Below are 25,658 nucleotides of genomic sequence, written 5' to 3'. Positions count from 1 at the left end.
CTTGTTCGTGCTGGTAGGCTCAAAGGTTCTGTGTTTCTTTCTGGGTGTAGCTAGGATGGAGGCAGCAGGAAGAGACTCAGGAGGTCGGGTGAGGGGATAACCTGGACCCACCAGGTCTCTGGCCCTCAAAGGTCCTTGGGAGCCCACACGAGGAAGCAGAAACCCCAGGGTAGGCATTGTCTTCTGATCAGCAGAGGGAACCTGCCAGGTACCTCTTCCCTGCAAGTTAGGGAAGGTTATGTCAGGAGCAGAGGAAGAGAAGCAAACAACATTCAGCACTGCATGGGGTGGGTTATACTTTGTGTGGTTGTGGGTTTTATTTTTTAATTACTTAATTTTATATTAATTTTTTCATATAATGTTTTGAATATATTCTTTCTTCTCCCCCAACTCCTCCCAGATCCCCTCCCCAACCCCTCTACTCATCTGACTTCATGTTCTCTCTTAAAAAAATGCAAACTTCCCTAAAACACAAAAACTGAAAATCAAAACAAACTAAAGTGCAATGTGCATATGTACGTGTGTGTGCGCGTGCACACACCCCCACACTCACACACACACACTCACACACACCCCCACACACACTTACACACACACCCCCACACACTCACACACACAACCCACACACACACTCACACACACACCCACACTTAAACACACCCACACACACTTACACCCACACCCACACACTTACACACACACACACTCACACCCCCCACTCCCCCACACACACCCACACACTCGCACACACTTACCCCCCCACACTCACACACACACACTCACAGATCAACCATGGAGTCCCTTTTATTGGGGCCCGCCCTGGGGTGGTGTTGGTGTACCCAGGGACACGCCACTGGAAAAGATGGATTTTCCCTTTCCCAGCAGGCATCAAGTAAATAGCCTCTTGGTGAGGGGTGGGACTTTGTGTCCACTCTCCCTTCCCAGGGCTGGGACTTTGTTTAGTATGAACCTGGGCAGGTCTTGTGTGTGCAGTCAGTTCTTTTGTGTGTGGAAGACACAGTTTCCTTGGAGTCATCCATCACCCTCCTCTTCTGCATAGATCCCTGAGCCTTGAAGGGATGGGTTTGATGAAGATGTCCCCAAGTCTCTCACTCTTGCACTTTGTCTATCTGTCCATCTGTGCCCTGTGCCTTCTGGTTGCTAGTTTGCTGATCCATCAGCTTTCTTTTCTTTACCCAGAATGCTCTGCACTCAGAGAGGTACCTTAGGTTTCTGGCCTTTCTTCTTCTCACATTCCACTTCTTTCTTTCCTTCGTGTGTGTGTGTGTGTGCGCGCGCGCGCGTGTACACACGTATGTACACGTGTGCCTGTGCCACTTGTATGTGTGCACATTTTTGTGTAGAAGCCAGACGTCAGCCTCCAGTGTCATTCCTTAGGTGCCTTCATTTTGTTTGAGACAGGGTCCCCCACTAGCTTGGAACTTCCTGAGCAGGTCAGGCTGGATGTCTGGGGAGTCTCAGACATTTGCCTGCCTCTGTCTCCCTGGTGCTTATATGCCAAGTGTGACTCATTTTTGGGCCTTTTTGTTTAGTTGCTTGGTTTTGATGTTTTAAACAGGGCTCTGGGGATTGAACTCGGGTCCTCGTGCTTGGATGACAAGCACTTCCTCTACCGAACCCTCTCCCCAACTCCTCGTGTTTTATTTTTGGCAGACTTCCAGCAGCTACTGGGAGTTATTTGACCTCTCTAGCTGCTGAACCTGGTGTCTTGATGGACAGGAGAGCACTGTCTAGTTGGCTTAGAATGAGAGGCCAGGCTCGAGGTGTCAGTGGCCAGAGTGGACTGCGGAAGTTCATGGCTTCTTTCACCATTTGAAATCTGCGGCACCAAACAACTCTTGTTCCGTGTGGTTTAGAAAGTGCAGCCTTCAAACAACTGAAGATCTTGTGCAGCAGGGCTGTGGCGTCCATGGAAGAAGCTCTGTGGGTTGGCAGGGGACACCTCATGTTGATGGACAGCACAGCATCCGGCCCCTGATCATCCCTCAGAGAAATCCTCAGAGCATATCCCCCCTCCCCCAACACTATTCTAGGATACACCCTTCCCTCCAGATCACTAGAGGGTCAATTCTGGCTCTTTGTGGAGTTGGCCAAGCAGTGAGCAAGGGGTGGGGTCACTTGTGGCTTAATTCGTTGATTGTTCTGTGCCTGTTAAAATGTTGCTTCTCATTGGCCCCCGACAGAATTTTGGAGAGTCTTTCTTTTAGATGCCTAGATTGAGGTGTGGTTGACATGCAGTCAACGGCGCACATTTAAAATGCACAGTGTGAAGATTTTTATGTTCATGTACACACCTGAAGCCATCGCAACAGTCAAGACACCAAACTGTTCGCAGTAGCCTTCCGCCTTTGGTGGTGCCACCCTTCTGTTGCCATACTGCCTGCCAGGTGGTCCATGCCCTGTCACTGTTACTAGCTTGCATCTCCTGAAACTTTGTAGGAGCTGAGCCATGTGACACATTCTCTTTTTGTCTGGTTTCTTCCACCTAGCATACTTTTTAGATCTGGCCATGTTTTGTGTGTTGAGTTCTGTTCTATGGCTGGGTGACGTTTCATCACAGGGATACAAAGGGATGAGCCGGGGCTGGAGAGCAGGATCACTGGTTGAGAGCCCTTGCAGCTCTTTAACAAGACAAGAGTTTGATTCCCAGCACACACAGGACAAGCTCCAACCTCCCGTACCTCCAGCTTCAGGGAATCTGATGCCCATTCGTGGTCTCCGTGGACACTACACTCTTGTACACACAGACACAGACATACACATAATTAAAAATAAAATAAAATCTCTTAAAAAATGGATGTTGACAGTTTTTTTATTTCATTTGAGTTTGGGGGTGTTTTGCTTCCATTTTAAGAGTTTACTAAACTATATTTAAATATAGTTTACTATATTTTCTGAAAGTCTGTTTTGAAAAAAAAACACCCAAATATTTGTTTAGCATTTATTTATCCCCATGTTTTCACTTAGTCAAATCATTGAGGAAATGTGTTCATTGCCTGCTGTGTCTGGTAAGTGCCAGGCTGGGTGGCACTTTCTGGGCCAGAGGAAGTCATGTCCCCGTTGTTGGCTGATTGGTTCATGAAACCCCATCATCATGACACCTCGCCGTCCGTGTGGCGTAGCCTGAGAGCTCACATGTGATCTGTCAATCTCAGTCTGCTGAGATCTCACTCCTGACCCCTCGCCTGACCTTTTCTTGCCACCCTTTAGGACGTAGATGTGGCTTCCATGCTCTGGGTTCATGCAGGATAGGCCTATGCTCTGCCGCTGATCTCCATCTCCCCATCCCCCGCCCGTGCCTTTACTTTTTTAAACTTTGAGACGGGGTCTCACTGAGTTGTCTGGGCTGGCTCTAGACTTTCAATCACCATGCCTCAGCCTCCCAAGAGGCTGTCTGGTATTACAAGCCTGTACCAACAGGCCTGGTAAAAAGGTGAGAATTTCAAGAAAGTGTGGCAGAACTTGGCAAGCCAGTGAAGGACACGGTGTCCCTTTTAGTCTGATCTCATAGCTGCTTGCACCATTAAAAAAAGAAAAAGAAGACTAAATTGACCCCAGATGCGGGTGTTTCTAGAATAGTCTCACATCTCCTGATCTTGTTCGAGGAATAACTGACATTCAAGAGCGGCTGCTTATCCTCACCGTTGGGTGGTATTTTCTAGAATGCAAGGGAAAAGTAACCTGTGGCATTTTATGTCAGTACACACTGCTCAGGTGAGGAAGGTCCTGTGTGAGAGGTCTCTCGGATGACCCCTCTCACCGACGGGGAAACTTCCTGAGAGAGATGGGAAACCTTGCTTAAAGTGTCTGCCAAGTAGCAAGGAGAGAAACGCGATTTGGAACCCAGGTCCCAGGCCTCAGCCCTGTGTTCCCACCATGTCTGCCTGCAGACCATCAGTGGAGGCTGGGCTTCTGTCTGCTGTCCTTCGCCACGCGGCCTCTGCATGACTCTGAGTCTCTCTCAACTTCACGATTTTTTGGAAAACACCAAATGAATGTATTTAAGCTACTTTATTTATAAAATACCTGGCGTGGTGCTCGCTCTGTGAAGGAGCCGCTCCAATTATCTCTTTAAGGAGGTAAGGTAGGAAAAGCTAGTTCCAAAAGAGCTGGAAACAAAACAGGATTATTTGTCGTCCTTGACCTCAAGCAAAGGAAGTTGGGAAGACACAGGCACTAAGTGCTTTGCACATAGGTACTTTAATGGAGACAGCCCTGATAATCAAGCTCTCCTCCTAAAGGATGATGAGGGTCAGCCAGCTGGTCAGAGGTAGTGAGGTTGGAAGGCTCTTAACAGCGCAGGCCGAGAGGGGTCAGTCCAGTCCAAGGAGAGCTAGTATTTGGAGCCCTTCCCATGCAGTCTTGTGTGTGTGTGTGTGTGTGTGTGTGTGTGTGCGCGCGCGCAGAGGGCACTTCCTTAAAGAAGCAGGTGCTTCCATGCCAGGGGGTGGGGAACAGGCATGGGCCTGTTCTCTCTTCAGGAAAAGCCAGTAGCTGCCTCCTTTAAGGGGTATGGGGACAGCTGGGTTAGAATTCGGTGACAAGCTCCCCCACTTTACTTCCCATATAGCCCAGGTAACAGAACACTGGGTAGTGTGGGATACACTGGGGTGTTCAAGGGACCATACCTGACCCGTAAAGCTGCCACCCCACTTGTCTCAGGCGGAGTTTGGAGGAAGGCCTTGGGTAGGAAGAAAGGAGGGTGTCTTTCTCATGTCCCCCTTTCTTCCCACCTGTGAGGTTCTCTCAGCTGGTGTTTAACTCTCCCATCCACCATTACCCATCCTTGAGGGCCAGAGGGTCCCAGAGGCTGTTCTCTAGGCCTCGACCAAGCAGCTGGCATTCCTGAGAGACAGACTGCAGTGACAAAGGGCTTATAGCAGGGTCCATGGGGGCCCTGCATCTTTGTGGCCTCAGCCGCTTGTGGTGGTGCTTCAGTGTATGCGATTCTGGGACATTTGATGGTTTTAGGTCATAGCTTCCTGGAGTAAAGGAAAACATTAGACCTCCCTCTGAACTATCTTTGGTAGACATCCACTCATGGGCTCACTTTCCTCATGGTGATGCTGAGATGCCCCCTGCTCCAAAGTCCCTTGGTTCCCAAGCTCTGAAACATCCCACAGGGCCCCTTCTTCTCAGTTTCACACCCAGATCAGATCCCACCAAAGTCAGCTATGGCTATGAGCTTGTCTGACCCACCCCATCAGTTGAAGAGCCCGGACTTGAGGCTAGCCCTAGGTAGCCCTAGGTACCTCACCCTTCTGGTATGAGGTAGCCTCAGCTCCAGGAAGTGGTTAGTATTAGTTTGGCCTCTTACATGCAGGCTGATGGACAAATTTCATTGCTGTTGCTGCACTTTGGATTTCTTTGGGTTTTGCTTTTGTCCTGTAGGAGTAGTGGAAGTCACAAATCTTCCCTGTCAATATGCTGTTCATGTCTAGTGGAGAGAAAGGCCTATCTGTAGGTGTCCCCACTCTTTGTCCTAATTTGCTCTGCTTTAGGGCTGATTCCTCTCTGTCTCAGGCAGAGTGGCAGACTGAGGGAGCTACAGTGTCTACATGCTACAAAATAGTATCTCTCCCTGGTACTTGGAATGCCAGAACATTCTAGAAAGTAGAGTCCCTGGAGATCAGTTGAACATGTTGCTTTTTGAACCAGATGACCCATGCTTCAGTGAGTGGCACATACTGAAGGAAAACACTAAGCCCTCCTCCTAGGGAGGGCCTGCCCCTTGCTCCTGCCCTAGAATGCTGGCCCAGAGCTCTGTGCTTTCTAGGCTGTTGAATCTGATGCTTACGAATGTCCTGTTGATGATGCTGGCTGGGGTTGATGATTGCATGGTCCTCTGTAACCATCCTGGCAGGAATGGAGGTATCTAAAGAGATACTTCTGCCCCTTCTCTTGGAGATCAGGCTACTGATACAACAGACCCCAAGGAACTGACATTTCGCAGACGTCTCAGGCTGGTAGAAGGAAGAAGCTGAAACCTGGTGCCAATGGGAGAAGGAAGAGTTGTCACACTGTTGTGACAGCTTTCCCGACCACCTTGCTGGAGAGCCCGAAGCTGATGATAGATCAGTCACAGGTGGGCACACCCTGAGCAGGGCTGCCTAGCTGTGTACCTATCTTGTCTGCTGTTTAAGTCTCTGAAGATGGACTGGGGAAGGGATGTCACCAGAAGACATCTTTATTTGTTCCTCTTCCCCATGTAGTCACACCGAAGAAATTTTCCTCTCTGTTCGCTACTCATTTGATTGGCTGTTGTGACTGGGTACCCGAGTCAAGCTCGTCAGGACTGCCAGGGCCCAGGCGTTCACCTTATCACTAGTTTATCTAATGTCTATCTGTACCTTCGCCACAGCTGACTTTGTCTGCCAGGCATGGTAGGTAACGCAGGTCAGCTTCCCCAGTCAAGAGAACTGCGGCCTCCAGTCCTTCCCAGCTGCCCTCTCCCCCCATCTGCCCAGATGACCAGCACCCATGTCACTCCTCCGCTGTTTCAGACTAGCTGTTGTTGAGGGACCATTTCTGGTGGCAGCCTGTGTTGTGTGTCTGTGGTTTCTTTGGACTCGATTGGCTACAGGGTGGCCTAAGATCTGTGTGTGTCTCCTACATGTTCTGAGACATGGAGTGTAGCCTGCTGCTCATACACAGAGTTTAAGTACTATGTCTGTGGAATACTTCTGATGTAACCATTAGTCCACCTCTTCCAGGTACAGGGGAAGGTCACCCAGGTCTCCTTGCCTACCAGGAGTTCCTATGTCTGTGGAATACTTCTGATGTAACCATTAGTCCACCTCTTTCAGGTACAGGGGAAGGTCACCCGGGTCTCCTTGCCTACCAGGAGTTCCTGGCCTCAATCGACAGGAAGTTGGATCACACGAGGCCACGAGGGCTAAGATAAATAGTGGAGGTAGTAGGGATTTTAAGATGCATGAGAAGAGGCTGGAGGGAGGCCACTGGGCAGGGAAGAATAGGATGCTGTTGGAGGCCTCAGTGTGCAATGGGCAGCTTTGGAAAGAATGGAGTGTTCTGGAGCCAAGGGAGGGAGCCTTGCCTTGAAGTCACTCTGCTTTTGTAGTGGCTGCTTTGGGAGCTCAGGCTTTGACCAGGAAACTGTTTAGACTAGGAGGCCAGCGTGTATGGGGTGGCATGGTCATCTCTTTCCACAGGTTGTCTCTCTGGCCGGTTGAAGGCCTCTGTTCAGAACTCCCATCTTCCTGCCTGGAAGAGGGTGTGTGTGTGTGTGTGTGTGTGTGTGAGAGAGAGAGAGAGAGAGAGAGAGAGAGAGAGAGAGAGAGAGACTAGAGACGAGTCTCTTTCTGTCTTTCTCCTTCTTCCCTTCCTATCTTCTCCTTCTCCTTTCCTTGAGAGGGAGAAAGAGGAGAGAGGGAGAGGGAGAGGGAGAGGGAGAAGGAGAGGGAGAGGGAGAAGGAGAGGGAGAGGGAGAAAGAGAATCAGAGCCTTTGGTTTGGGTACAGCTGGAAGTCTGGTCCCTTAGACAATTAGGAAGGTCAGTTGTCAGTGTAACTCTGCCTGGCCCTGTGAAGCCTGGGCTGTACAGGACCTTGATTTTTTTACCTAGGATGGAAACTGCTCTGAAAAGATTTTATTAAAAAAAAAAAACAAACAAACAGTGGCATGTAGGTGGTGTAGATGGAATGCTGGCCATGAGGTCCCACAATCACCACATTGCCTATAGGTGAAAAGTAGCCCCTTACTGAACTTTGTAGTGCTTAACTTTGTGTAGAAATCAATCATTTCCAAGGCTGGAGTGATTTGAGGTCACATCCCATCGCCCATGTTAGGCAGCTTGCAATCTGTAATCCCAGTTCCAAGGGACTCGGTGCTCTCTTCGTGCAGCACACACATATGTGACACACACCGGCATTCACACCCACGTGGCACTCACCAGCACACACACATGTGGCACACACTGGCACTCACACACACCAGCACTCACAAACACATGGCACACATGGGCACTTAACACATACGTGGCACACACTGGCACTCGCACACATGTGGCACACACCGGCATTCACACACATGTGGCACACACCAGCACTCACACACATGTGGCACACACTGGCATTCACACACATGTGGCACACACCAGCAGTCACACACATGTGGCACACACCAGCACTCACATACATGTGGAACACACCGGCATTCACACACATGTGGCACACACCAGCATTCACACACATGTGGCACACACCAGCACTCACACACATGTGGCACACACTGGCATTCACACACATGTGGCACACACCAGCACTCACACAACATGTGGCATACACTAATAAGCAAACAAATAAGAAATCTTAAAATAAATTGATTATTTCTTTCTCCTTTCTTATTGCCAACTCCCCAACTCTTGCATATTTCCCATTCTAGAGCCAAACAGGAAGGCTTAAGCAACCTAAAGGTGGTCATGTAGCTCAGGGGAATGCTTGCCTAGCATGCACAAGGCTCAACGTCCTATTTCCACTGTTGACCAAAGATGCCCCACAGGCTGGCTGAAGCTGAGTGGGACAGCACAGGCATGAGACACTGGGGCAAGGGGAGGAAAGTGGGGAACAGGGCCTTGGGGTGTGTGTGGCTCAGTAGGCAGAGCGCTTGCTTAGCATGTGTGAAGCCGTGGGAGAAGGAATGGAGTAGAAATGGGGACGGTCCCTTTCCCAGCTGTATTGTTAAGAGTGCTGTAAACCAGGAGCTGAGGGAGCCCCTGTCCCTGGCCACATCTCAGAGTGAGTGTCACCGAGTCACACAGCACACATTTAACTTGTTCTGCTGTACTCGGGGTCCCTGTGTTATCTCTCTGGCAGATGGCTCAGGACCATGGAAGTCAGAACTGTACAATTCACACAGCACCTCATTTGCCCTCCTCTCCTCTCCCTCCTGCCCCTGCTCTCTAAGTCGCGAATGCCGACCTTGTGTTTTCTCTTTATTCCTTGGGAACGGTATGAGGTTGGCTCCGGTAGAACTAGGCTGACAGAAGGCTTCCATCTTACTGGGTTCTGCTTGTCCTGCTGAGGGCCTGTGAGACTCTTCTCAGAAGGAAGGGTGGATGGAAGAAGGGGAGGAAGGAAGGATGGATGGATGAAGAGAAGAATGGGTGGATGAATGGAAGGAAAGATGGAAGGAAGGATGGAAGGATGGAAGAAATCCAACCCCTGAGCATGTAGCCTGCCCACTCAGAAATGCTTCCTGTCTTGACTCAGGTAAACCTCAGGGAGATGGAAGGCTAGGGATCCAGGAAAGGAGGCATGGGAGAGGAGACTTAGCTGTTACCTCTTTCTGGTTCATGGAAGAAAGTGGGTGTGTGTTGGGAGGAGGTGATGAAAAATCAATGACCAAGAATCCTGCCAGAAGAATTGCTTGTTTGGTGAAGTGAGTTGACGCTGAAGTTTACTGGCAGAGGAAGTTTGAGAAATGGCCCTTATCATGGGGAAGTGGCTTTCGGTGTCCACCCCTTGTTTTGAAGAGAACAAAGGCAGGCCTCCTTTTACAGGTCGTTAAGTGTAGGCAGATGTCTCTGTCCTGCCTGGTCCTGCAGCTGTTCAGTTCCAAAGAAACACACAGAGGCTTTTATTAATTATATAAACTGTATGGCCTATTAGCTCAGGCTTATTATTAACTAGTTCTTTTTTTGGTATTTTTCAAGACAGGGTTTCTCTGTAGCTTTGATGCCTGTCCTGGAACTAGCTCTTGTAGACCAGGCTGGCCTCGAACTCAGAGATCCGCCTGCCTCTGCCTCCCGAGTGCTGGGATTAAAGGTGTGCGCCACCACCGCCTGGCTATTTACTAGTTCTTAAAACGTAAATTAACTCATAATTCTTGTCTATGTTTAGTTATGTGACTTGGTACCTTTTCTCAGTGCAGCATTCTCATCTTGCTTCCTCTGAGTCTGGGTGGTGACTGCATCTCTGCCTTTCCTCTCCCCAGAATTCTCCTAGTCTGGTTGCCCCACTTATACTTCTTGTCTGGCTACTGGCCAGTCAGGGTTTTTTTAAACCAATATGAGTGACAAACCTTTACAGTGTATAAATAGTTGAGTGGAAGACCCACGGGGGCTTGAGAGCCTCTAACAAGGACTTGATTCCCCTGCTCTTCCGTTTCTCTCTTTTCTCGTAGAGTTCCACTTTTGAGGCTGGCACACATCTTTCTCTGAATGGCCATTTTCATATCTGTTTTGTCATGGTCATAAGGAGAAGTGATCCTTTTGTGGCATAAGCCTCAAGCTGGCACTTTATTTTATTCTGTCAAACTGACGATGCCAAGTAACCCATTTCCCAGAGGGCATTTTGGAAGCTGTGTGTCCTGGGGTTGGTCTGAGCTGAGCAGAGCTGAGCTGCCCAGAGGGAGGCGTAGGTCATGTAGGATGAGAAGTGTCCAACAAGTGATCAGGAACCTTCCCTTCTGAATCCCTCTGGCACATGTGGGATGCTTTGGGGTTTTTGCTACGGGTGTGTGTGTGTGTGTGTGTGTGTGTGTGTGTGTGAGAGAGAGAGAGAGAGAGAGAGAGAGAGAGAGAGAGAGAGAGAGAGAGAGAGAGAGAGAGAGAGAGAGAGAGAGAGAGAAAGCTAGTGGGGAGTGCTTGTTAGCCTGAGTCGGTCAGGTTGCTAAGGGCTGGAACATCCTGGTTACTCTGTGGGTTATCTCTAAAAGACCAGTGAGCAATCTCAGTCCCAGTTCTGGATCAAGTGCAGGCAGCATAGCTTTCCAACATAGTGAAATGGCCATGCGGATGGTTCCTGGGGCCTGGCAGCATTCCTTTGGCTTGCAGTGAGCAGAATTAGTTTGGTTCTTAGCAGCATCCTCCGTAGCTAGAAAGGTCTGCAGTCCCGGCAGCACTGAAGAGCTGCGTACTTGTTGGAGTAGGGCTCGGAGGGAAAGCCGGCTTATAAAAAGCGGAACCATGAGCAGGTCTCTGAATCAGCCCCTCCACCTCCTTCCCTGTCCTCTTTCTTCCCCCTCCTCTTCTCCAAACTTTACCTTGCATCTTGTGGAGAAGAGAGAGGGGACAAGGACAGTTTTCTCAGAGTCAAAGGAGGTCATCTGCGATTCAAATACACTATTTAACAGTCATCGAAAGTGGGTTCTGCAGTGTAGAGCTGAGGTTAGCGGGCTCTGCCTTCCTCTTGTTCTTGGTGACTTTGGATGTCACCTCACTCTGTATACAGTTTTCACTTAAAAACAGGAATAAGGCCCCGATCCCAGCACACCTAGGGCCCTTGAATTTCATGAATTTCATGAGAACTGCTGGGACAGGGTCTGCCCTGACGTTTCCACGGCAACTGTTTCACTCCACCTGTGCCCACCTGTACCCTCGCCCTTAGCCCTGGGCTCTCCAGGACTGGGGAAGCAGACGCCTCTGATGCTGCTCATGTCTAGATTTTCCTGTGAGGCCAGGGTGCTGCTGAATGTTGTGCAGGACACAGGAAGTGACGACACCCCCTTTCTCCTCATCCCACCGCCACCATGTCCGAAGTGCTCACACATGGGAAGCTGGGCTTGTTTCGTTCACAGCCAGGACCAAAGTTCCCATTGATCACCCTATTCCTGCTCAGAAAGGCCGTACCCTGAGCCTACCCCCAGGCTACCCCAAGGGCCAGAGGATAGGTCTGTGTGTGGGGGCCACTTCTCCCGAGAGAGCAAGGCTGGGTCCCGGGATTGCTGGGACGGTCTTTTGCATAGAAGGAAAATTCTGATATGAGTACTCCAAGAGCCACATACAGAGAGGTCCCACACTGATTGCCCATAGTCCCAGGACCAATGCAAGGAGCTGTTTAAGCCACCAGTATCTCACCCTCCATGCCACCCTAACCCCTGTTATCTGATGAGAGCATCTAAGCAAAACCTGAAGTCACTTAGCTTTGCTCTTTGGACCAGAAAGCAGGGTGTGTGTGTGGGTGGGGGGGAGAGACAATAAACCCACATATAATACAAAACTCAAGAAAAATGTAAATCAGCGGAGCTCCGAGGCATGCTTGGGAATTACATTGTGCAGACAAATGGGTGTTCCAGCTGGCACAGGCATGACCTGGGAGTTGGTAGATAGGTGTGCTTTTCACTGGCAAATCCAAAATGGGAAAGAGCCTTTTCCTTTTTATAGCAAAGCCTAGCAGGTGTTGGGGAAACTGTGAGGAGTAAACCAAAATGAGGTGCGTGGGGGTGGAGGTTTGGCTGCGGGGTGAACGCGCTACTCTTGTCAAGTTCAAAACCTTCACAGGAACCTTTAGAGTCAGTCTGTGCTTCTTGTAGATAACCCGGAAGGCCCGGAGGAAAGTCTTTCTCCACACACTAAAGATAAGTCTCTGCGGAATGGCTGAGGCTTGCTTGGATCATGCAGTTGGGATAGGGTATGGGGGTGAGTCCCACAGGCTGTATGTGAACTTGGGGGGAGGCGGGTAGAGCATAGGAAAGTCTGTCAGCCTCTCAGAAGAGGAAGGAATTGGTACTTGCAAGCTGACTGAGAAGACCAGTGGCGGAGTCAATGTATTAGTCAGCTAGTGCTGTGTGAGAATCCATACCAATCCTCAAGGGGCAGCAGCCACCTGATGCTTCATGGTGTTCACAGAGGTGCCGGGGAGTAGGAGGAAGTGCACAGTGCCTCTGTACCTCTGCTGATGTCTGGGAGAAGTCAAGGGCAAGACAGTATCTATACCCATGGCAGGCGTGGCAGAGCCACAGGGCAGGGTTCTTGGGTCAGATGTCACAGTTGCCAGTGACCAGCATTGTCCAGTGACTGCATTTCAGCATCGCCTCTTGGTGATGCGTATACATGGGGTAGGATCCTGAGAAGGCTCAGAACAGCGATCTCCATCACTGTGGCTGTTAGTTCTCCACAGGATAACGAAAAAGAGAGCACTTGCCTGTGAGAGACCAGAGTTCAGTAATGAGAGAGAGCGGGAGAGAGGAAGGGAGGCGAGCACTTGCTTCAGATCTTCTCAGCTCAGGGCACAGGTTTCTGAGACGTGGCTGGAATTTAGTAATGGTTTGAGGTGAGTTTTTCTGAGAGTGACGGAGCAACCCTTGTCTCACCTCTGTTTTCAGCACTGGTTTAGGCTTGAGTATGCCTCTGCCTTCCACAAACTATGTGGCTTTAGGCGAGGCGCTAGAGGTCTGAGCTCGGCAGTAGCAGGGATTCACGATGGGTTGCCGTGTTGGCTTTCTCACATGGTGGGTCTGGCACCTGTCCATGCTGAATAGGTACCAACATGTTTCTGGAATTTGCATGTTCTGCTCCTGACCTGTGACCCCTTCCCATCCCCCACGTGGCTACTGGACCATAGATAGGAGTAGTTTTGGCTTAAGGTGGACCCTAGCCCAGCCCTCTCACCGAGGCAGCACTCTGGCTGACATCCTCCTCACCATCGGCTCCAGCCTCTGGCATGTCCACATCCTTGGCTGTGGCTCCCACCACCATTTTGGGACACTTTACGGGTCTCATTTGGAGCCAATGGGAGGAAGCTTCATTTCCTGCCACAGGAAATTGTTTGGCTGGGGAAGAATATGTTTAAAGATTAAAACCTTCTGTCCAGGGAGCTGGAGGGAGATGCTAAGAGGTTTGGGGGTCAACCATGAGGAAGACACTGGGTGTGGAAAGAGAACTCAGTCACAGTTGGGGAGCAGGTCTGCCCTCTCATCAATCGGTGGGCCGCTGGGAGGAAGGAAGGCCTGCTTTAGAGAGAGAAGCTAGCCATGAATACAGCCTTTCCTGTTACTGAGCATGCTCCTGGCAATATGAGCTCAGAATGAGGACTTAATTACTGGATTTACTTAATGGGCCCCAAGCCATGCCTGGGGAGGGCGTGTTCTGGACACATCAGCTGTGTTAAGCCCAGCAGCTGGTACGCCCAGTTCACTCATACTATTTGGTAAGCGTTGGTGTGCATTTTGAGTGGAAAAGTGAAAGAGAGGGACAAAGGGAGGGAGAAAGAACGGCTTAGACTTTGAATCAAGAGGAGCTGCCACAATTGTCTGTGAAGAAGTGAATGAGATGCCTTTGTCATCTTGGGATATATATAGATTTTATGGCTTCGAAGCAGGGACGTGGACCAGATAACTTCTTGAAAATCCGGTCAGGTGGTCATGTGCTCAAGAGCAGTGGAGTGACTGCGTTACTGTTAGGAGAGCTGGCCTCTGGCTGCAGCCCTGGTACAGACTGTCTGGCTCTAGGGTCCCACCTTTGCTTCGGACTGGTCTAAGGGGTTGGATTTAATGAACCAGGAACATTGGAGACTTGCTTTATGAACCATACAGCATGCTGCTGGTGGAGACCACCTAAGATGAACCAGGAACAGGCACCAGGGAGACAGGAAGCCCCATAGTGGCTGCTTCTGTTACGCTCTTGGATCACCCAAGCCAGGAAGGACTGACTTCTGAGCAGCTAGACTCCTTCCTTAGCCAAGCATCATGCACGGGAGTGAGGCAGTGTGGAGCCTCGGTACTAATGTAGCAAGCTGCTGATGTCTGATGTGTTCTCACGGTGCCCGGGGCTGCATGGGGTGTCACCTAGGCCTCTCAAGAGTCTGGCAATGGTACTTCTAGTTCAGACAAAATACAAAGGCTGAAGTTCTAAGTGGTTTGCTCTAATTTATAGAGTTGCTGAACACAGAAATGGCAAATCCAGGCTTAGCCAACTCCAAAGTCTTCTTCGCCTCCCTCCCCTTGGAATTGTGGTATAATTTACAAATAAACTGTGCATACCCAAAGTGTGCTGCTTGGTAAATTTCAACACGCGTCTGTCCATAATACCACCACAGTCAAGATAACAAATAGAGCCTGTATCCCGCCAAGGTCTCCCTTGCCCTTGCTAACTCCGTCCCTCCCATCTCTGCATGCATGCCTCACCTTCCCCGGCAGCCGCTCCCTGCAGTTACACTATAGTGTGCTGGGCATGGTGGTGGTGCATGACTGTAGTTCAAGCACTTAGGAAGTTGAGGCAAGAGGATCATACGAGTTTGAACTGGCCCGGGGACTATACTGTATCCGCCATCATCAAAGCTAGAATGACAGCTGTGTCAAAATAAAAAACCAAGCGATAACAATTTTACATACAAAGAACGACCCAGTTCCTTTCCCTCATGACCTTGATCCATCCATGCCTTGCTCCAGAGGCCAATAACTATTTTCTTGTCAGTCATCCTCTGTGTGGACGTAGCAAGGTACTTAGGTGTCCATACATTTGTGGACATACTGCTTTGTTTCTCTTGGGGGAGAACGTTTAGAAGAAGGATAGATAGATCCTATGGTAGGTGTTGTGGCTTGAGGATGAAATATAGCCTGTAGGCTCACATGTCTGAACGCTTGGTCCCAAGCTTTGACAGCACTGGAAGGATATGGAACCTTTAGGGGGGAGAGTCCCACTGGAGGAAGTAAGTCCCTAGAGGTAGGTTTTGAGGCCCTATAGCCTAGCCCCACTTCCTGTTCACTCTGCTTCCTGAGTACAGATACAGTATGACCACCTGACCTCCGGCTCCCGTTGCTTTGTCTTCTCTTCTACGGTGAAGGGGTTGTAGGTCTCCGGAAGCCGAAAGAAGCTATTTGTTCCTTAGGTTGCTTTTGTCGAGGTACTTTATTACAGCCACTAATTAACTAAGACAAAAGCTGGTACCAGGAGTGGGTGCAGACCATCGCCGTGGGAAGTCAAGGAAACAGGTGCTAGAGGCAGCTGGTCATAGTGCAGGCATGGCCAGAAAGAAAACAGAGATAAAAATTGTTCCCCACTCACATTTTCCTTTTCAGTAGTCCAGGATCTCATCCCAGGGAATGGTGCTACCCATAGTGGGCTGGTCTCCCATCTCAGTTAACCCAGTCAGGATAATCCCCCTGTGACAGGCATACACAGAGACCCATCTCCCAGGGGACTCTATATTTGTCAAACTGACTGTTAGACAGACCATCACAATTTATGTCAGATTATGTAATCACAGCAACTGAAAAAGAAACTATATAGCAGGTTTCTGCGCTGGACTTTTAAGGAAACTCCCTAATGGTCTCTGTCAGAGCCACTATATCATTGTTTTCCATTGGTGACGTCTAAGAGTCCCAGTTGCTCCACACCATTGCCACCAAGAGGCACACACGGTCCTTTTAATTATAGCTGTTCTGATAGTTGTGTGGTGGCATCTCATCATATGTAGTTACATTTTATTTTATGTGTGTGGGATTTTGCCGGCACACATGTCTATGTATGATGGTGTGCTCCATGGCCCAGGAAAAAGGCACACCATCCTCGGGAACTAGAATTATGGGTGGTTGTGAACCTCTATGTGAGTGCTGGGAATCAAACCCAAGACCTCCGCAGGAATGGTAAGTGCTCTTAACCGCTGAGCCAGCTGGAGAGTCCCTTGGTAGTTTTAATCCACTGTACAGATTCATAGTTTTAAACCCCTACCCCCTGTACTTTTCTAACTAGTAATGAAATAGAACATCTTGTCATTTTTAAATTCTTAGACTAGCATCTGTCTAGATGATTTACCTGTTAATTTCAGATTTGGTTATTTTGGCATTTTTTACCCTAGAAGCAGAACCTCTGTGAGATTTAATCTTTGCCAATGTTACCTATTATTTTTGTTTAAGTCTCCTACAGATCCGGAGCCTCTACCCTGATTTCCTATGTATTGATATATGAACTTGGATTTTTTAATGGATTGTGCTTTTGGTGTAGTAACCGAGAAGTTATTGTTGAAGTCACAGAGATCTTGCAAAGTTTTGTCTTGACATTTCTGGCGTTTGGTTTTTTGTTTGTTTTTCAAGACAGTTTCTCTGTGTAACAGCTCTAGCTGTCCTGGAACTTGCTCTGTAGACCAGGTCTTGAACTCATAGAGGTCACCTGCCTCTGCCTCCTGAGTGCTGGTATTAAAGGCGTATGTCACCACCATCTGGCTGTCTTGACTTGATGTTTTTGTAGTTTTGAGTTTTGTTCTTTCCTACATTCCTACAGAGGTGTAAGGTATAGGTTGATGTTCACTTTTCTTGGTGTGGCTCTCCAGAGGTCCAGCACTAGCTACTGAAAGGTCAACCTTTCCCTGCTGGTTTGTCTTTGACCCTTCGATGAAAGTCAGCCTTCATGTATATGTGACTGTGTATGGCCTTTCTTGGGTCCCATGGGTATGCTGGTCAGTTTTGAGTACATTGCCACATTGCTTAGATGAGGGTAGCAGTCTTGCTTTTTGGAAATACATTGTTTGTTTTCTCTGCATGTATGCATGTACTTGTATGGGTTTGTGTGTGTAGGTATGCTGATGTGTGCAGTACCTATGCACATGTTTGTGTATGACTGTGGAGGTCAGAAGACAACTCTGGCCGCTGTCCACTTTGTTTTTATTTTTTGAGACAGGGTCACATTGGCCTGGGTCTCATCAGGAAGGTGAGGCAGGGTGGTCACCAGACTCTCAAGATGTGGCTGTTTCTGCCTCCTCAGTGCGCTACCATAGCCAGCTGTTTTCCCTTGAACTCCGAGGACTGAACACAGATTCTCGCGCCTGTGACACAGGCGCTTAGCTGGCTGGCCATCTCCCTAGCTCTCTTTGTTACTTTTAAAGCAAGAGGATACCCTTCCCACCATCCAGGTGGCCCCATTCTTCCTCTCTGCTGGCATGGTCCTTCTCCTGTCCTCCTCTCTCCAGTCAGAGAGGTGACCTCAGCATCCAGCCAGTCTTGTGCTAGGGCCTTTGTCATACCCTGAAGAGTCAGTGCGGCTCTTCCCTTATCTTTGCGAATTCGGTAGCTTTGAAAGAAAGTGAGGAGAGCTGAAGGATTTTGTCTCCACTTCCCCCTCACTCTTTGTCAACCCCAGGCTCAGCCGCTTTGCCTAGGGCTGACTTAGAGAATGATCACAATCATCAGTGACTGAGAGGAATGCTCACTATGGGCTGGAGCTTTGTAAAGCAGTTTCTAGTAGAGATCAGGCAAGGGGGACACTCTCCCCATCATAACAGATACAGCAGTTGAGAGTCCTGGTACCCAGGGTTGCAGAGTCAGGAGCGTGAGCCACATCTCCAGGTCTTCTGGCTGCACATCCGGCTGACTTCCTTCTGTGCCTCAAGGACTAGTCTCAGGCTGTCCTCTCTTGTTCGGCTCAGTAATTACTGTTTTCAGATGTAGGGGCTATTTGGTCTGGGCCTCAGGGGGGTGGGGAGGTAATTACATCCTTCCACAGGCCCTTAGTCAGCAGCTCTGGGTCAGTCCCTGTGACCAAGCCCAGCACTGACCTTTGTCCCTCCCCATTTCAGGCCCATGGCTTGGAGATTGGTTGGACCCTGTTTGGTTCTGGTTGGCACATATAGCCAGCCCCTCTCTTATAAAGCACTCATAAAATCTGTTGGGATTTAGACCCATAGGTGCCCTAGGGACAGAGAGGGTCAGTTTGCAGTGGCTCTCTGCTGGCTTGACTCAGCTACTAGAAGCATCATGCCCCTAACCTGGAGCTCCTAGGACAAGCCTTATGGAAGAGGCAGTCCTACCTCCATTACTCTAGCGCCCCCGCCCCGCAACCCGTGGGCCACACGCAGTCAGACCCTATCACAGTATTTGCCTTTTTCACCCATGTGCATGAACACAGCCCATGTAAACATCTCAGAGGCCATTTACTGCTTCTGGAGAACAGTTAGACTCATTCCGCCTGCCACCTAACCTCCTTTGTATGCAGCCTCTACCCTGTCCAGTGGTCGCCTCTACAAGGGCAAGATTGGTGGCACGTGTACCTGCTTGAGTGTATCTCGGGCAGGTTCCCTTCCTCGAGAGCTGCTGCTGGGAGAATTCTGGGGTCTGCTAGATGCAAAGCCTCAGCCTTCTTTGGTGGGCCTCCTTGCTGCTTTTGGGAGCTGGGCACATATCCAGTAAGAACAGTTAGCTGTGATGCTTTGATTTCCTGGTCCCCTGTGTGTGGGGGAGGAAAGAACTTGAGAGTGTCTGCCAGCAAACTTGAACTCCCCAGGAGCTGTTGGGGGCTGGATATGGGAGTCAGCAATCCAAACCTACACCACTGACACCTTCTGTCCCTTCTTTGCCATGGCAGGTCACTGGATGGCCGGTTGCAGGTGTCCCATCGGAAGGGTCTCCCCCATGTTATCTACTGCCGCCTGTGGCGATGGCCTGACCTGCACAGTCACCATGAGTTACGGGCCATGGAGCTGTGTGAGTTCGCCTTCAACATGAAGAAGGATGAAGTGTGCGTAAATCCTTACCACTATCAGAGAGTAGAGACACCAGGTATGTGTGTGTGGCCTTGCCCTCCCTGTCCTACCAACTCTGGAGGGTTTAAGGTGCCCTTGGGGACTGGGACTTCAGCGTCCTGGCACTGACCCACCTCTGTTGTGTTTTCCTTGGGGACAGTTCTACCTCCAGTGTTGGTACCACGCCACACCGAGATCCCGGCCGAGTTCCCCCCGCTGGATGACTACAGCCATTCCATCCCTGAGAACACTAACTTCCCCGCTGGCATTGAGCCCCAAAGCAATATTCCAGGTAGGCATTGGCAGCTGCACAGGCAGCCAGGAGGCAGGATGGCGCCATTTCCCCATCCTCTCCACGTCATCGTGCGTACAGCAGGCTCGTGGGCCCTGATTATGAACCATATCCCAACCGGGAATGATCAGTGGCCCAAGCTCCCCTAACGATGTTTTTCTTGGCATGGGAGACCCCGTGACCCTTCTGCAGGGCTTCAGTGCCGTCATTTATTTTGAAAGCGGAAATAGCAACACTGTGTCTCTGCTCTCCCTCCCAGCCCATAAGGCTGGCATACAGGCAGGGTCCCTGAGGGGTACGGGCTGCAGAGTGTGGAATGAGGCAGCAGAGGGCCCTGTAAGTACCCTGAGCTTTGGACTGGGCAGAGTGGGTGTTGAGGCAGTAAATAGAATGTGCCTCATTGTCATGGTGCCAGCATTTCTAGAAGCCCCTCTTCTACATGCAAATAATGTGTGAATCACTGCCGGGCACTCTGGGCATCCAGGAAAGCTGTGCTTGGCCATGCTAGGGCCAGTCAGGACAACTTTTTGCTTTTGGGGCAATGATCCAGCTGTGTTCCTTTTAGAGTGTTCTAATTTGGATGTGGCTTTCGCTCTCTGGGTTGGCTTACTGGGCTGAGGTTAGCTGTGGCCCGTGTCTTGGGTCAGAATGCATGCACAGAGGCCAGCTGTCTGGCTTCTCAGATCCTTTGCAGGTAGTGCTGGTCTCCAGGGGGTGGGTAAGCTGTCCACTCCCTATCAGATGGCAGACCTTGGAGGGCTAAGGCAGGGTGGGAAGGTGAGGTCGAGTTCCGAGAAAAGGATCATTGAGGGCGCCACCGCTGAACGGCAGCCTCACTGGGGAGTTAAGCCACATCCCCTAGAGACAACAGTGGCAGGAGCAGCCAGCTTGCACAGGGACAGCCTCAAGGCCACAGCTCCCAGGGGACAGAGTTGGTGAAGTAGGCATGTCCTAAAGCCTCCCTTCTTTACCTGACCTTGAAGGATGGGGACAAGGCAGCTAAACCGTGGTCCTAGAGCAAGGCATTTCAGATTTGGGAGTCAGTGTGTTAGGATCCAGGTTGGGAGCCAGAGGGCAGCGCTGGAAAAGGCCCGAGCATGGCAGAGTCCAGGAACTGACACCTGCCCTTGAGGCCCAGCTTTCTTCTAGGCACTCTGCACTCAGCGGCGGAGTGAATGCATGCTCTATTGGCCAGCAAATGGAGCACCAGGGCCAGGCCTTGCATTCCTTCTAATGGAACTGCCTGCCTTCTAATCCCCAGAAACCCCACCCCCTGGCTACCTGAGTGAAGATGGAGAAACTAGTGACCACCAGATGAACCACAGCATGGACGCAGGTCAGTAGTGGCGACTTGCCCCTCCCTTCTGTGTCCCCCCCTCCCCGCTTTCCTGCCTGCCTGTTGTCTAGAGAGCACTCCTCGGGGGCCTCATACATCACTGGAGATACTCTGTGCCACAGGGCCACAAAGTTGTTTTCCTGACAGTGTAGCCTGGTCCAGATATTGAGGTGTTAGGCCATGAGGGTGAGGTGCTGGCAGAGGGTGAGAGAAGGGCTCCTACACCTAGAGCAGTGCAGGTGAGCAGGGAGGAAAACCTGCGTGGAGGTACAGCCCTTTCTGGTGGCCAGCAGAGACACCAGAAGCAACCGTTTTTTTTTGTTTCTGTTTTTCACATGTAGTGGCCAAATGTGATCGGCATGTCCCTGCTGGGAAGGACTGGGCCTAGTTTTCTCTTGCTACAGTCCCAGATGTTTCCTGTGTCATACGTTATGGGACCAAATTGATTCCAAACCAGCAGCTTCTTGAACAGAGCCCCAGCTGCCACACGGGACCTGCTCGGCATTGTGTGCTGCGTGAGGAAGGAGAGAGCAGATGTTCCCACGATGGCAGGCTGCCTCACGCACAGACCACAAGAGTTTACACAATCCACAGGAGGGTAGAAAAGGGTTACGTATGTGGCAGAAGCACAGTCACGGGGGTATTGTGCTTTTAGGTCAAGCATGCCCCCCAGACACACCCATTCAGGCCTGTGGCTGGCAGCATGGACCCAGCTGGAGTGTACAGGAGACCTTCCTGTACTCAGTGCCAAGTGACCACTGCAAACTCGCAGCTACGGAGTGCTGGCATGGGCAGTGAGCCAGCTAGGCAGCCTCCCTCCAGCTGCAAAGCTTCTCCTTAGCTTCCCCCTCTCTGTGTGTAGAATGACCGTTATAAACACACATAATCAGTGAGGTCTGTATGTGGGAAGGACTGGCCAGGCATACTTTCACTGGCTCCAATCTGCTTGCGCCCTTCATTGTCTTTCTGTCCCATTATACCGTGTCCCCGCTCCTATCTCTTTCTCTCCCTCCCTGCAAAGCTCTGTGGGGCCAGGGTTTGTGTACCCAGCTATCCTAGGCATGGATGGGCAAAGGTCTCTCTTTGTTCCTTGGTTTTCCTCAAAGTAGCCTGTTTGGCTCCTCGTCCAATTGCTAATGGACTTGTCTTCCCTATCGGGTGAGGTGTGGAGGTGTCTCTGGTCTGAGGGTCACCAAAGTCACCCTCAGGTCTTGCCTGCCAGCATAGGTGCTCTTTCAGAATAGCCTTGACCTTCATGATTTGAGCTACTGCAAAATAGGAAACAACTATTGAAGGTTTCCTGTATGCCAATCCTGGCATTAATCTTTTTTTTTAATGTAATCGTCTTACTTAATTTATATAGGCCAATAGATGGTTATTCCCTATTTTGTACCAGGGGAAAAATTAAGGCCCCATAATGTAATATATTTTTACCAAAACCACAGCCAAAGTCATGGCTATTATGTAGCAAGCTTTTCAAGCACCGTTATCCTCCAGAATTGTTTCTTATCTCCATGGGGTCAGGTGCTGCCACAGGGGAGAAGAGAAAGCCTGTGACCTGCTCTTTACCCTCAGAGTTCAGAGCTCTGTTGGGATGAAATAAAAGAGCCCCAGGGACAGCTCAAGGCAGCTTCAGGGCTCAGCCTCAAGGTCTGGTAGATGTCAGGAGGTGGGGCCAGGCTGCAAGACATTCATAAATAAATAACTGCACTCCAAGCACGCGGGAACAAAGGAGGGTAGGATGGGGCCCTGTGAAAAGGCCAGTGGCTTTCTTTGAAGACTGGTGTGTGTATACGTGTGTGTGTGTGTGTGTGTGTGTACGTGTGTGTGTGTGTGTGTGTGTGTGTGTGTGTGTGTGTATGTATGTGTTTGTGCGTGATTTTTCTTGGTAGCCAGGGCAGAGAGAAGATCAGAGTGTGAATTAGGTAGAATTAGACTTCACGTGCCCTCTCCTGAGGCTGGGTCTGTAAATTTCCTGAGGTGATCCCAGGTACCTTAGAGCTAGACTGTGGAGTTGGGCAGTGTGGGAGGGAGAGAGGGAGGCTGCCCCTCCACAGTACTGGGCTGTGCAGCATGGGAATGTGTATCTTTATCCTTTCATTTCCTTAGGATAGTCAGTCATCCCTGAGGGCAGGTGTGTGAGCTGGCCTAGCCGAGCCCACCACGGCCTGTGCTGTAGGGGCCCTCTAAGGCTGGTTACTCAATCTACCCATTCCACAGAGAGGGCAGCATGCCTAGATGTGTGGCGGGAAGTGTAAGAGGCCAGGTCAAGGCTAGGCTGCTTAAGGTTTGGTCCAGGGCTTCCTTATGGCACGGTGAGGGACCCTGTCTTGACTGTAGAGTACTCCAACAACATCTTACAACTGCGTATCACCTTGCAGGCTCTCCAAACCTATCCCCGAATCCGATGTCCCCAGCACACAATAACTTGGGTGAGTATTCATCGGTAAGGTGGGGGCCATCCCACTCCTGGCTATAGCTCAGCTGATTGCCTCTGTGGGAAGGGGCAGTGAAGGTGAGCCCTGCCCCCTCCGTCACCACCAGCCCAGCTTAACCCATGGGGTTTCTGGTTACAGTGATCCTGGGGTCACCTCAGAACAGGGAAACCCGAGATCAGTGGTGTCAGGAAAGACAGCCTATGCTGGGGTTCGTGTTTCCCCTGGGCGGCATTCAGACGTGAGTGAACGAAATCTCCCAGACCTCAGGCCCAGGAGACAGGGGCCTCAGTCAGCCAAACACATGTGTGTGGCTTGGGGCAAAGCCACAGACAGCTGCCCAGACTCAGCCCCCCGGCTCCCAGAAGCTTGTTTCAGACACACGGTGGGATTTCAGCTGAGTTTATCATCTCATAATAACTTGTTATTAAAGCAGCAACGTAGAAGGAATTTGGGGAAAAAGCAGTGTGCTAACGATTGCACTGCCCAGCGCAACTGTTTTACCATGGTCTGTCTGGTGTTTGTGGGGCAGTGTATACGTGTGTGCTGTGCCACTGAAACCATGGCCCGTCTGATCCTCTACAAATGGGTTTCTCCATTTGGATGTCTTGATTATCACTATACTATCTCACGATGTTTCTATCAGCTGACCCCACTGTTCCAACAACAATCTTCAGCTGTTGGACGCAGGTCAGCGTTCCGAGGGTCACCCTGCCAGCATCCTACCAGCGTGGAGGAGGGAGACTCTTCAGGAGTCCTTGGGGCTAGAAATGGCAGAAGGGCTCAAAACAGATGCGATGTCTGTGTTTTTTTATCAAAGGCAGCTTTGGATATTCTGGTCTGTAGTTTGGGTTCATTGGGGGGTGGGGCTGGCGTTAAGGCTGGCACTTGCTTTGTGGCCCAGGAAAAGCAGTTGATCGTGGTGGAATGCTTTGGAGCAGAGCACACTGGACAGGCTGGTGTGTGCATTTATTTGTTTCAAGACCTTGGCCGATAGTGTTGGAGAAAACGCCTCATTCGGAATACTGGGAAACACATAAAGAGCCTTTGAAAAGTGCCGACGGGTGGGCGGAGCACAACATGACTTTGAGATACAGTTTAAATCTTTGGAGTATAATCTCGAGGGGCTCGGCTGAGGGAAGGTCACGTTCCTGATAGTGGAGGCCTGGGTTATTGAAAACTAGGACTAGATGCCACTAAAGGCCGATTAGGAGCGTCCGGCTTTGGGGATGAGCTGCTTTAGATTTATTTCTGGAGCCATTGCACCTTTGGTGTCCAGGCAGGTGCCACTGGGATAGCCATCAAGGTCACAGACCAGTCTGCCGGTGGCAGCAGCCTCAGGCCAGAATTTTCTGATTTAGGATCCCTCACGGCCATTTAAATCTTGGACCTGGGGTGCAGGCTGGGAGGAGGATGGGCAAGGGCAGAGTAATGACGGGATGAGTGTTTCCTGGGGGCCCTTCGGGGTACCCCGAGAGCTGGTCTTTATAACCGTGGGCAGAGGCGTGGTCACTTTTCATGTCACAGCCATCAGACAGAGAAACTGACTTTGAATCTTGGCTTCCTCGATCCATACCGTGTAGATGCTAGGGTCTGGAGCAGTCATTCTCAACACTTCTAATGCTGTGGCCCCATAATATAGTCGCCATGTTGTAACCCCCAGCCATAAAATTATCTTTGTTTCTACTCTATAACTGTAATTTGGTTGCTGTTATGAATTGTAATATAAATACTGGTGTTTCCTGATGATTCCCGTGAAAGGGTTGTTTGACACCCTCCCCCCAAGGGGGTTGAGACCCATGGGTCTAGAGTCATGCTGGGAACATGGTCACAACATGACCACATCTATATTTCCCTATGGAGCTGAGGGAGCAGGCATAGAGGCGGGGACTATGCCCAAGAGGAAGCCATATGCAATGGGCTGGGCAGACTCAGCCCAGACTCACCATGGGCCAGGTGGACACTGGAAAATAGCACGAGATGAGGGACATTGCAGATGGAGGAGCAGGTGTGCTCTGAGGAAGTCACCAATGTGGTCATCAGCTAGCAGGAAGGGCAGGGGCAAGGTGCAGCTGAGTCTTGAATGCAACATCACTCCACTCCCCCTGCCCTCCCAGCAGGAGGTTGCAGGTGTGCTGGAGGGGTTGTGGTGAGATCCTAATAGCAGCATCATAGAGGAAATCTGACCACTATATAGAGTATAAATTTGACGTTCCTGGAGGAAAACCAGAAAGAAACCCAAGTAGTTGGTGGGCGTCCTAAGGGAAGCTAAGGTTCACACGCTAGAGAAATACAAAAGACCAGTTCAAGAAATGGCTGTGGGCCTGTGTGCACAGGACAGGGACCATAAGGAGGCCTGCCCTGATGAGGTGTGATGGGCC

General features: G+C 50.4%; 1 protein-coding gene across 1 annotated transcript in view; it reads left to right on the top strand.

The window, feature by feature from the left end:
* Positions 1–25,658, top strand: part of Smad3 (SMAD family member 3) — a 108,113-nt gene that overhangs the window by 70,490 nt on the left and 11,965 nt on the right. The window contains exons 2-5 of the mRNA XM_038323011.1: positions 19,058–19,251; positions 19,375–19,506; positions 20,768–20,842; positions 23,224–23,274. Of these exons, the coding sequence (XP_038178939.1) occupies positions 19,058–19,251; positions 19,375–19,506; positions 20,768–20,842; positions 23,224–23,274 (452 nt within the window). The remainder of the gene's footprint in view (positions 1–19,057; positions 19,252–19,374; positions 19,507–20,767; positions 20,843–23,223; positions 23,275–25,658) is intronic.

The sequence above is a fragment of the Arvicola amphibius genome, chromosome 3 (assembly GCF_903992535.2).
Source record: "Arvicola amphibius chromosome 3, mArvAmp1.2, whole genome shotgun sequence".
NCBI lineage: Eukaryota > Metazoa > Chordata > Mammalia > Rodentia > Cricetidae > Arvicola > Arvicola amphibius.
Note: the sequence above shows the minus strand (reverse complement) of the source record. Positions and strands in the feature narration are given on the sequence as shown.